Source organism: Oikopleura dioica, chromosome PAR, assembly GCF_907165135.1.
Source record: "Oikopleura dioica chromosome PAR, OKI2018_I68_1.0, whole genome shotgun sequence".
NCBI classification, from domain to species: Eukaryota; Metazoa; Chordata; class Appendicularia; order Copelata; family Oikopleuridae; genus Oikopleura; species Oikopleura dioica.
The window spans coordinates 8,431,822-8,444,673 of record NC_137293.1 but is presented as its reverse complement, the minus strand read 5'-3'; the positions used below and the strand labels follow the sequence as shown (position 1 = coordinate 8,444,673).

General features: G+C 47.2%; 2 protein-coding genes across 6 annotated transcripts; both read left to right on the top strand.

The window, feature by feature from the left end:
- Positions 1 to 9: 9 nt before the first annotated feature.
- LOC145704426 (obscurin-like) lies at positions 10 to 1,524 on the top strand. The gene has a single exon (XM_081781883.1). The coding sequence runs from the start codon at positions 10 to 12 to the stop codon at positions 1,522 to 1,524; it is 1,515 nt and encodes a 504-aa protein (XP_081638009.1).
- A 2-nt stretch (positions 1,525 to 1,526) lies between these two features.
- On the top strand, positions 1,527 to 12,376 carry LOC145704419 (titin-like). Of its 5 annotated transcripts, none has more exons than XM_081781873.1 (6): positions 1,527 to 5,676; positions 6,650 to 6,676; positions 6,900 to 7,300; positions 7,344 to 9,774; positions 10,607 to 12,125; positions 12,170 to 12,376. In XM_081781873.1, the coding sequence occupies exons 1-6, from the start codon at positions 1,527 to 1,529 to the stop codon at positions 12,225 to 12,227; spliced, it is 8,586 nt and encodes a 2,861-aa protein (XP_081637999.1). In that variant the 3' UTR covers positions 12,228 to 12,376. The 5 variants fall into 5 exon arrangements, with proteins under 5 accessions (XP_081637999.1, XP_081637998.1, XP_081638001.1 ...); XM_081781872.1 differs by having other exon boundaries at positions 7,344 to 9,777; XM_081781875.1 differs by lacking the exon at positions 6,650 to 6,676 and adding an exon at positions 6,429 to 6,461 and having other exon boundaries at positions 7,185 to 7,300; positions 7,344 to 9,777.
- The last annotated feature ends 476 nt before the right edge of the window (positions 12,377 to 12,852 follow it).

The following is a 12,852-nucleotide window of genomic DNA, read 5'->3' as shown; positions in this document are numbered from 1 at the left end:
ACTTCTAACATGATGGATGCGGGTGCTGCAGAAGGCAAGGTTGCAACATTCGAATGTACTCTCTCCCGAGATGTTCCAGTCAAGTGGTATAAGAACAAGGATGAGATCAAGGCCGGCCCCAAGTACGAAATGGCCGCTGACGGACTCAAACGAACTCTTACCATTTCCGATGTTGGCTACAATGACGAGTCTAACTACAGCTGCAAGGCCGAAGATGCTAAAACTACCGCTGCTCTTACTGTTCAAACTGTTGCAGTTGAGTTTGTCAAGAGCCTCAGCGACTTGGAAGTCACCGAGGGAGACGAAATTGTTTTCAATGTTGAACTCAATCTTCCCGATATCAAACCAACTCAGTGGTTCCAGAACGGCATGGAACTTACTCCTAAGTCTCCTCGAGTTACTATGGAGTCTGAGGGTGCTAATTTCACTCTCAAGATTGCCAACTCCAACATCATGGACAACTCTGAAGTTATGTTCAACGCCGCAGGTGTTCGATCTCTCGCCAAGGTCAAGGTCAACCAGGCTGCTCTTCGATTCACCAAAGCTCTCGAAGACAAAGAGGCCGAAAACAAAATGGCCTCTGTTGAGCTTGAATGTGAACTCAGCCGAGCTAACGCTAACGTGCAGTGGTTCGTCAACGGCGCTGAAATCTTCCCATCCCGAAAATTCGGAATGGGCATTGATGGAGCTAAACGATCTCTCGTTATTCACGACATCTCCTACGATGATGCTGCTGAGTACACTTGTGATGCTGGCGAAGTCAAATCCTCTGCCAAATTGAATGTTATCCCAGCTAACATCAAATTCGTCACTCCACTTGCTGATTCCGAATGCTTTGAGCGAGAAAGCTTTTCCTTTGAAGCTGAGATTACTCACGTCAACATGGAGGGCAAGTGGTTCTTCAATGGTGAAGAAATTGCTGCTTCTAAGAAGATCGAGATGTCCGTTCAGGGAACTGCACACATTCTTACCATCAATGACGCCACTCAGGAAGATGCTGGAGATTACAAATTCGTTGTCGAAGGTGTTGAGACCGCTGCCAAGCTTGCTGTCAAAGAAATTCCAGCTAAGTTCGTTAAGCGACTTCAAGACGAAGCCTCTACTGAGAAAGAAGAGTGTGTTCTCAGCTGTGAAGTCAATCGACCAAACGCTGAGGTCGTATGGAAACTCAACGGCGAGCCAGTTTCTGCTGGTGATCGATATGATTTCGTTTCTGATGGTCGACGACGAGCTCTCGTTATCAAATCTGTTGTCCAAGAAGACGAAGGTAAATGGACTTGTGATGCCGGTGATGACGAGACCACTTGCGAACTTGTTGTTGGTGGCCGAGACATCCGAATCACGAAGAAGATGATGGATCTTGAAGTAATTGAGGGCGAAAAAGCCTCTTTCGAACTTCAAATCTCCCATGAAGATGTTGAAACTCAGTGGCTTATCAACGGAGAAGAACAAACTATTGGTGATAACATCGATATCCAAGTCGAGGGCGACGACATGTTATCGTCATCGATAAGGCTGATCTGAAGATGTCTGGTTCTATTGTCTTCCAGACTGACGGGGCCAAGCAGGAAGCCCGATTCGATGTTGTCGAAGCTCCATGCGTTTTCAAGGCTCCTATCAACGACATCACTGTTCTCGAAAACGAAAACGGTGTCTTTGAATGTACTGTCTCAAAGGGCGGTGCTGAAGTCACCTGGTTCAAGGGCCGAACCAAGCTCCATCTCTCTGACAAGTACGAAATGGTCGCCAAGGACTTGGTCCGAAGTCTTATTGTCAAGAATGCTTCTTTCGATGACGAAGCCCAGTTCAGCTGCCAAGTTGGCGACAGCAAGTGCGCTGCTAAGCTCTCTATCACCACCATGCAAGTGAACATCCTCGAGCCATTTGGTGATGAGACCAAGACGGTTGGGGAACCTCTTGAGCTCGTTGTCAAAGCATCTGAAATTGATCAAGAGGCACGATGGATGATCAATGGCATTCAGGTCCGAGCTGACGACAATGTTGAATTTTTCGTTGATGGACCTAACTACGGCATGCGAATCAAGGCTGTTTCACTTGAAATGTCTGGTGATATTTCTGTTTCGATCCTCAATGCTAAGCACACTGCTGCTTTGTCTGTCAAGGAATCCGCCGCTAAGTTCACCACTCCATTGAACGATATTGCAGTTGAGAACGCTACCAAGTCTGTTACTTTCGAAGCTGAGCTCAACCGAGCGAACGTAAATGTCAAGTGGTACAAGAACGGTGAAGAAATCGCTGCCAGCAGAAAGTTCGACATGATTAAGCGACAAACCTCTGTCAAGCTTATCATCAGCGACGTCAACTATGATGATGCCGGTGTCTACGTCTGCGACTGTGGTGATGACCAGACCGAATCTGCTTTGGAAGTCACTGACCAGAATATCACTGTCGTCGGTGCTGGTATCCAAGATACTGTTGTTATCGAGCGAGATACTGCTGAGTTCGAGATTGAGATCTCTCACTCTGATATTCCAGCTGTCTGGATTCTTAAGAAGGGCGATGAAGAAGAAGAACTTGTTGCTTCGAAATCTGTCGAGCTCGGTGCTTTCCGAACCGTTCATAGCCTCAAGCTCTATAATTGCGAGCTCTCTCAATCTGGTGAGCTCATCTTCAAAGCTGGTAACCTTGTCACCAGCTGCAAATTTGATGTCAAGGAGCCTGGTGCCCGATTCACTAAGCGACTTGCTGACCAGTCTGCAACTGAAGCTGATTCCGCTGTATTTGAATGTGAAATTTCTCGACCTAACGCTGACGTCAAGTGGTTCCACAAAGACGTCGAAGTCGAGGCTGGCGATAAATATCAGATCGAAGTTAGCAACCGACGACGAACTCTTATCGTCTCCAACTGCTCGTCTGCTGATGAAGGAGACGTCAAGTGTGTCAGTGAAGATGATGAGACCATTGCGCAGCTCCAGATCGAAGGACGAGACATCAAGATCCTTAAAAAGCTCTCCGACATGGAGGTCACTGAGGGCGAGTCTGCCAGCTTTGAGCTCGATGTCAACTACGAGAACGTCACTGGCTCGTGGGAAGTCAACGGCATCGCTGTTGAAGATGGCGACGTTTTCGAAACTTCTGTCAGAGGCAAAAAGCATATCCTCAAGGTTAAGTTCGCTGCCACTGAACACACCGGTATGGTTGTTTGGACTTCTGGCCGCGTCAAAGGAACTGCCAATTTGGCCGTTCTTGAAGCTCCACCAAGCTTCGTTCAGCAGCTTGAAGACAAGGTCTGCGAAGAAAAATCTAAGGCTACCTTCTCCTGCCGACTTTCACGATCTGTCAAGACCAGATGGCTCAAGGACCGACGAATCCCTATCCAGGCTTCTGATAAATATGAGATCGTTGATACTGATGGCCAGCGAACTCTCATCATCAATGACTTGACTTACGATGACGAGGGAACTTACACTTGTGATGCTGAGTCTACAAAGACAACCATGACACTGACTGTCTGTGCCCGTGATATCAAACTCAAGGCTCAGATGTCCGACTCTACCGCTGCTGAAGGATCTGTCGGTGAAATGAGCTTCGAGCTCACTCACACTGAAGTCGCGGTCACTTGGTTCCGAAATGGTCAAAAGCTTGCCAAGTCTCGAACTATTGAGATGGTTTCCGAGCCGACTGAAGATGGCTGCATCTACAAGCTTCTTGTCAAAGAAATCGGACAAGATGATGGTGGAGTTATTTCTTTCAATGCCGAGGGTATTCAGGGAGAAGCTAGCCTTTCTGTCTGTGCTACTCCTGTCGACGTTCTTGAGGAGCTTCCGAAGACTGTTGTCAAGGAAGGCGACGAAGCATCTATTTCTGTCACCGTTTCCGACCCACGAGCAACTGGACAATGGTTCATCAACGGCGTCAAGCTTAACCGAACTGATCGAATCCGGCTGGCCAATGATGATGGAAAACATACTCTTACCATCAAGAACGCCACTCGAGATGAAGCTGGCGAAGTTGTCTTTGTTTGCAACAACGCCAAGTCAACCAACGAGATCATCGTCAAGGAGCCACCAGTTACTTTTACTCGAAGCATGATCGATCAGTCAGTCACTGAAGCGTCAATTGTTGAATTTGAGATCGAAATCAACCGACTCAACGGCAAGGTCGAGTGGGTCGATGGTCAGGGTGCTGTAATTTCCAACGAAGGTCGATTCGAGATCGTTTCTGAGGGACGACGACGAAAGCTCATCATCGATAACGTCCGGCTTTCTGATGCTGGTGAAATCACCGTTCGAGGCGTCAAGGATGAAGAAGATGATGAAGTCAACTCTGCAGTTGCCAAGCTCGAAGTTGCTGCTCGAGATGTTAGAATCCGACGACACCTCCAGGACCAACAGTGCTACGAAGGAGAGCAGACCGACTTTACCTGTGATACTTCTTTTGCAGATGTCAGCCCACACTGGACTATCAACGGCCAGCTCCTCCAGGAGTCTGAAGACGTTGTCTTTGAGCAATCTGGAACTCGCCAGCGACTTGTCCTCAAGAACGTTCAGCTTACTCAGGCTGGCAAGGTCGAGTTCTATGGCAAGACCGCTGCTTCTCTTACCGTCCTTGAGTCACCCGTTGATTTCACAGAAGAGATGGATAACATCGAAGTTGAGGAAAAGACCCAGGCTGAGTTCAAGTGCACTCTATCTCGAGCCACTGCTCAGGTCAAATGGTTCAAGGGACGACGACTTCTCAAGCCAGGCAAGAAGTACGAGATGATCGAAGATGGGCCTCACCGAATTCTCCGAATTCCAAAGGTCGAATTCGCTGACGAAAAGGACTACTCTTGCACATGCGATGATGCTATTGTCACTGCTAAGCTGAAAGTCCAGCCAAGAAACATCCTTATGGTTTCGAACCTCAAGGACGTCAGCGTTTCAGAAGGAGAAACCGCCGTTTTCGAATGTGAGCTTTCTCATGAAGAAGTTGACGCTATCTGGTACCGAGATGGAAGCCGTATCATCAAATCTGCTCAGGTTCAGATGGAGACAGACGGCAAGATTGCCCGACTCACCATCAAGAACACTTCTGAAGACGAAGATAATAAGTCTGAGATCCAGTGCAGAGCTGAGGATGCTCTTTCTTCTGCTATGCTCATGGTGAAGGGACTTGATCTTACGATTGTTGAGCCACTCAACGATAAGTATGCCTTCTCCATGGGCGCTCAAGCGGCTTTCTCTGTCAAGGTTAGCCAGCCAAACGCGAAGGGCGAGTGGTACCTCAACGGAAACCAGATTCGAAAGTCTGCTGACATCGACATTCCATTGGCCAAGGGAGAAATTCACAAGATCACTTTCGCCAAGGCTCACAAGGGAATCGTTGGCACTCTCAAGTTCCGACTTAGCCGAACTGGAGAAGAATGCCAGGCCCACGTCAAGGTCTCTGGTGACCCATGCAAGCTTGTCCAGTCTCTTCCCAAGGAAATCACTGGAGATCTGGATATGCCACTCGTCTTTGAAGTCAAACTCGACCGAAAGCCCGATCCCGAGTCCTCTGGATGGAGAAAGGATGGAGTTCCTCTGGAAAGATGGGATCCACACTACAAGTTCCAAGAACTTGATGACGGCAAACACCAAAAGCTCATCATTCCCGTTGCTTCTGCTGAAGATGTCGGCCACTACTCATTCGACACTGGAGATGAAGAGTCAACTTGTGCCGTCAGCATCAAAGGTACCAATTACCATACAATCATATGTCCATTTATTTGCACGAAAATTTCCCGTTCGGGTACATTTTCGCTATTTTGGGTTCGCAATTTCGGGTGCAAGGTGAGAATGGTGCCGTCATGCGGCTGTGAGGATTATCGCCCTTGGCCGGCATCACAGTACAAGTATCGCAGTTTAACTACTTGGGCATCACTCCCGCAGGGTCATATGCCCAGTCCCACACGCCGCAAGGCAAAACAAAAAAGCCTCAGAGCTTGTCTGAATCCGAAAATAAGAAGAAGAGATTTTATAGAGAGAAATCTTCCCGAATTATTAAACTTTATCGCTGTGGGTTCACTTCTTATCCTTCTTGCTTCCCAAGAAATATTTAATCTCGGTGAGCGAAGCGAAAAGAAGTTCACCCTATGCGAGTTTTCGACGATTTATTTTTCGGGTTCGGACATCTTCTGGAGCTTTTTGTATGAGGGAATCATTCTCACCAAGCACCAGATCTTCAGCACGAGCACTTGAATATTTGTTCATTCTAAATATTCACATGAAGGCCATTAAGAATTCAATGCAATTCTTTACATGAGAAATTATCAGAATTTCTTTAAAGTACGAGCAAGAAGCTTCCAAATTTATTAAATTTGGTTATAGTCATTTAGCCGAGGAAATTTGTTTAATTTCTTCGAAGTATTGTTAAATCATCACATCTATTGTGATTGATTTTGGGTGTCAACATAATTGATCTCAAAGTAATACTTCTTATAATAGGAAAAGACGGAAAGCCGCTCGAAAAACCAAAGGGTAATTTGAATTGAGGGTTAAACTTTATGTCCATAGTTATTGAGACATGGTTCTACGCCCAAAGCAAATTACAAAAAAATGGTTCTTCTTCATGCACAAAGCCAGTCACGAAATATTCAATCCCAGGATATTTCTTATTCATCACTATATATATATTTCATCACAATTACTATCATACAATAAATTAGGATTTGCACCACCACCACCCCCACCTCGTAAGTTGCACCGATTCAAAATACTCACTCATAAAGGATACACTCATCATCTTCGATTACCAAAGGAAGACTGATGAATTTTCTGATCGTTTCGATCGATGTGGCAATCCTTATGCTAAATTAAAATCTTTTCGATTACTATTACTGTCAATCGAAATTCATACCCCCTACCTTCTCATCTATCACTAAGTTCATGAATCTTTGCTAGAACTTTTTTCCTTAGCTCTGGAGATTGAATTCGTGGAAGGTCTTGTCGATGAAATGATCCTCGAAAACGATAGCGCTACGCTATCTTGCAAGTTAAACTCGGATGCTAAGCTCCGAGAAGCTCCAGTCGTTTGGTATCACGACGGAAAACAAATCGGCACCGATCAAATTGATCAGTACAAGATTACTGCTGACGGGCGTAGCCATAGTCTCACCATCCGAAAAGCCAAGTACTCTGATACTGGCATGTGGATGGCAAAAACTGGCGACAAGCACACTGAAGCTAAAGTAACTGTTAAAGAACTCACTCCCGTTTTCGAATCTGGACTCTCCGACCGAACCGTTCGACTTGGCGCTGAAGAGACTACTCTCTCCGTTGTTGTTTCTTCCCCACGGGCCAAAGTCATCTGGAAGAAGGTAAGAGGCATCTGCTTTTGAAAAAATATATAATCAAAACTAGGATGACGCTGAAATCACCGCTGGCGATAAATTTTTCATGGATCAAGACGAAAAGAACCGATCTCTTACCATCAAGAATGCTGAGATGGAAGACTCTGGCAAATACACCTGCCAGCTCATCGGTGGCTCTGATACTTTCGGCAAGGTTACTGTCCAAGACTCTCCATTCGATACTGAGCCACAGGACAAAACCGTCTTTATCGGAGACGAAGTTGCTTTTGAAGTTCGAACTAAGGAGTCTTCTGCTGCTTGCGGCTGGTCTGTGAACGACGAAACTCAGGATGATCAGTTCTTTACTCCTCCTGCATCTGGCTTTGACCGAAAACTTGTCATCAAGTCTGCTGCTGCTAAGCACACTGGCAAGGTCAAATGCCACGTCGTTGGATATGAAGACCGACCAGTTGAATGCGCCTTGAAGGTCATTGAACACCTCAAGATTCAGAAGGAACTTACCAAATGGTCTGGCAAGGAAGGTCAGAAGGTCACTTTTGAAGTCGACGCTAACAAGGCTGCTGATGCTACCTGGTACGTGAACCGAAAGGAAATCTCCGACTCTCGATACGAAGTTACTGCTGATGAGGGCAAATTCGCCCTTTCTTTCGTTGCTTCTGTTGATGACGACGAAGCCAAGATTGAAGTGACTCTTGCTGGAGAACTCAAGGAGTTCCAGACTTCTTCTACTACCATGTCTGTTGAGTCCAAGGGTACTGCACCTAAGATCGGTTCTTCCGAAGATGCTTACATCCTCTGCGGCCAGGCTGACAAGTTCACCTTTGAAGTCAAGGGCAAGCCGGTTGCCGACGTCACTGTTGTTCATGCTGATACTGGCAAGGAAATGACTGTTGAACGCGATGCTGAAGTCAAGGTTAACAGAATTGTTAACTTCGCTACTGTTGAACGATCTGATGCCGGTGCCTACACAATCACCGCCAAGAACGAGAATGGCGATGACAGTGCTGTTATCAACGTTTTTGTTGTGGACAAGCCTTCTGCTCCAGTCAACCTCACTGTCACTCGAATGACCAACAACTCCTGTGGCTTCTGCTGGAACGCCCCTGCTGACAACGGTGGCGCTGCTATTATCAAGTACCACGTTGAATACAAGACTGAGTCTGAAGACTGGACTCGATCTACTGTCGCTGTTGAGGAGACTGCTTTTGTTGCACGAAAACTCACCAAGGGCGAACACATTGAAATCCGCGTCGCTGCCGAAAACAAAGCTGGTATGGGTGAATTCTGTGACATTGTTGGCCCCAACGAGATCACCGACGGTGTCTTCCCACCTGGATTCCCCACTGGAATCAAGATCGACCAGGGTGGAGTCCGAGCCAATAAGGTTCCTCTCTCCTGGGAAGCCCCAACTACCGACGGTGGTGCTCCAATCACTGGCTACATCGTCGAAAAGTGCATTGATGGTGCTGACAGCTTCGAGCCATGTGGCGAATCTGCTTCTACCAGCTTCGATGTCACCCAAGTTTCGGCGGGCAAAATGTACCGATTCCGAGTCAAGGCGCAGAACAGCGCTGGTGTTTCCGGTCCTTCTGAGCCATCCGCTCAGGTGCGAGCCGAAGACCCCAACAACAAGCCTGACGCTCCAACTGGTGTTACCGCCCAGAATCCAACTAACAGCAGCATCGACGTTTCCTGGACCGCGCCATCTGGCAACCCAGTTGACCAGTACATCATTGAGGCCCTTCAGCATGGCACTGATGCATGGGCTAAGGCTGGCATCTGCCCAGCTGGCGAATCTGCTACTACGATCGAAGATCTTGTCGCTGATACCAAGTACTTGTTCCGAGTCTTTGGCCAGAATAAGGAAGGCCTATCCATGCCATCTGAAGTTTCCAACCCATGTGTCACTCTCGCTGGCGAAGCTCCCGACATTGAACCCAACCTTGTCGCTGAAGAATCTGTATTCAAGGTTGTCAAGGGCCAGCCACTTCAGGCCAAGATCAAGGTCGTTGGACGACCTAAATGCGAAGTTGAATGGACGAAGAACGGTGAGCCTTGGTTCGAACATGCTCGATATGGTGGCGGTTTCGCTAACATTTCCGTTCCCGCTGCTGTTGAAGGTGACTCTGGTGATTATGAAATCGTCGCTAGAAACCGAGCTGGTGAAAAACGACTCGCTTTGAAGGTTTCTGTTCTCGACGCTCCTGGCCTCTGCACAGACTTGAATGTCAAGGTTGGCAACACTCTCGAGTTCACTTGGACCAAGCCTCTTGAGTCCGGTGGAGACCCAATCAAGGAATACATCGTCCAGCACAAGCAGGCTGAATCGTCAATCTGGCAAGAATCTGGCCGACCAAGTGGCGAAGCTTTCCCCTTCTCTGATCTTCCATTGAACAATAGCTACGAGTTCCGAGTCGCTGCCGTCAATGGTGCTGGAGAGGGTGAATTCGCCGAGTACGAGAAACCTGTCTTCTATGGCGGTGGTAAGTTTGATATAAAAAAAATCGATCTAAGATTAGAAGCAAAAATAATTAAATAGCCGTAAAAATAGTAGTCCGCTTATTTTACGCCGCTTATTTCAGAGTACCTTTCGAAGCTGAAATGCCAAAAGCCCTAAAAAGGGCAAAGCGTAACGTGTTTTTCTAAGCTAAACCAATTTTCTTGTGAAAATCGTGTTCTATTAAGAAAAACCAAAACCCTTACCGGAATCTGTGCCAGCAGGTAGACCCCAAGAAGGTCTTGATACTTGCAGCAGCACAGTATCGCGTTTATCCGGAAATTTCCGCGATCAGATGGTGCAATGTAGCGAAGACTTTGGTAAATGCACAAATTCACTGAATTTGATGAGCACCAAAATCTATTTCACGCACAAACACCATTGGAAATTTATTATGCACACGAGGATAATATTTTTATCCCGATCCCGGTTGTGAATCCACACCACAATAAGCAATTTACGCTTAATTTGTTTTAGGCTTTTACTTAGATTCTAAGTATTAGAGTGTGGTTTGCTTTTGTCGTCAATCTCAGCTCAAGAAATATTCTCAATCTAAACTTGTTGAGTGGATCACGAGGGGTGATCCTTACAGCTGCTAATTAGTATTTAATTTAGTCCTAGACCTCGTCCTTAAATTTACATTTAGCAAATTTAAAACTAGAGACTAAACAGAGCATAAAATGGCTCCTTTACTGGAAGATCGCAGGCGATCTTCGCAGCTTCACGATTTGAATTCTCTTGAGTTGAGATACGCCCCTGGTTTTTACAAAAACCGCATAGATCTTCAACAACACTTGATAAACTTAATCTTCAAGGTGTCGTTTCCAACCTTCGAGTCGTCAAGACAACCAACGATTCCGTGACTCTTGCTTGGGAGCCTCCAGCATCTGCCCCCGTCACTGCCTCTGGTGGTTACATGGTTGAGATGCTCAAGGAAGAAGAGATTTACTACCAAGTCTTCAGCCCTGGAAAACCATCCAAGAAGCCCGAATGTCTCGTTACTCCACTCGAGTACATGTCCAAATGGCGATTCCGAGTCAAGTGCATCTCCGAAGCTGGCCCAGGCGAGCCATGCGAACCAACTGAATGGGTTGCTGTCGAGATGGACAAGGTTCCACCATCAATCGAGCTTTGGGAAGGTGCCGAAAACGGCCTCGACGTCAAGGTCACTCAGAACCGAATGGTCATGCCCGCCAAAATCCAGGGTAAACCTCAGCCTGAGATCTCTTGGGTCAAGGATGGCTTCCCACTTTCCGTCGACTCTCGAGTCGGCATCAAGGATACTGAGAAGTCCTCTACCTTCACGATGAACGACCTTAACCGATCTGACAGTGGTATTTACATCATCACTGCTGAGAACGATAACGGCAAGGCCGAAAAGCGCATTTCCGTCAATGTCATGGATCGACCTGGTATCCCAGAAAACTTTGATATCACTGATATCACCAAGAAGAGCTGCAAGCTTATCTGGGAAGCGCCAAAGGATGCTGGTGGAACTCCTATCCGAAACTACCTCGTTGAAAAGCGAGAAGTCGGCCGACAGGTCTGGGGCAAGATGTCCGCTGACGTTAAGCCCGACGCCACTTCTTACGTGGCCGAGCGACTTGTCGAAGGACGCGAATACGAGTTCCGAGTCTCTGCTCGAAACGACATCGGAATGGGTGACGGTGCTCTTTCCGCTCCTATTGTTGCTTGCTACTTGTTCGAAGTGCCCGAGCAAATGGATCCCCACAGGTCTTGGACACTTCTATCTCTAAGAACGGTATGGCCATCAAATGGGCCGAGCCTGAATGGGATGGTGGATCTCCAATCACCGGCTACTGGGTCGAAATGTCCTCGCCCAACTCCAACCGATGGAGCCGAATCAACAAGAAGGCTATTGAATCTGGCAAGCGAATGTTCAAGGTCACCAACCTCAAAGAAGGCCGTGACTACATCTTCCGCGTCTGTGCTGAGAACTTGGCCGGTCTTGGTATCTGGTCCGAGCCCTCTGAGCCTGAAGTCGCCAAGGATCCCGAATCTGTTCCTGGCCGACCAGGTCGACCAGAGGTCCTTGCAGTTGGAGAATCTACTGCTACTCTTAAGTGGGGTGCTCCAAAGACTGGCAAGGTCGAGCACTACGTTCTTGAGATGCGAAAGCGTCCTCAAATCGACAACGCCGAGAAAGAAGCTGCCAAGGAGGCCGCCAAGGCTGCTGCAAAGCTTGCTAAGCAGGTCTTCATGGCCAAACTTCCTCCATTCAAGGAAGTTGAGATCGCCGCTCCTTCTCTTGAGCTCGAAGTTGAAGTTAATTCCAACAACACCGACAACATTCACTGGAAGAAGGACGGACAGGTAAACAAATTTACAAAACGAACAAATTTTAACTCCGTTTTTAGCGACTCAAGCAGTCTGACAACGTTGAATTTGTCACTGACGGTAATATCCGCCGCTTGATCATCAAGAAGACAATCTGCGAAGAGGATGCTGGTGTCTACACTGCCAAAGTTGGCGCCAAGAAGACCGAATGCCACGTTAGCATTTCTCTCTTTGGCCAGAACGCCTCCAACAACACCAACGCTAACAACAACAACGACAAGGACTTTGACCTCAATGGCGAAACCGTCGCTATTGTCGAGCCCGCCACTATGGAAAAGGAATATGAACTCGAGGAAACCAACCCAAACACGAACAACAACAACGCTGTGAAGATCGAGGCTGCAGTTGACACTGCAGTTGAGTTAGTCAACATTGAAAAATCCCACGAGCGAGTTGTCTCTAACTGCGACTCTTGTATTACAGCCGCGGCAATTCTTGAAGCTGAGCGGGAACCGGACACTGACAAAAAGAACGGACAGGCCACGGACAATGACAAACCAGATGACATGCAAAAGATCAACAACAGGTCAATTTCAAATTATAAGGAAGTGTTTACTTTTGTTTCTAGGGCTAAAGATGTCAAGTATCAAGACCTGTTGGACTCTGCCTAATTTATTAACCACCAGAAGATTTTCCTTCGAGTGTGAAAAGTAGTGCATTGCGACGATTAGACTTTCCTGACCTCTCATGTGTGGAAGTGTGA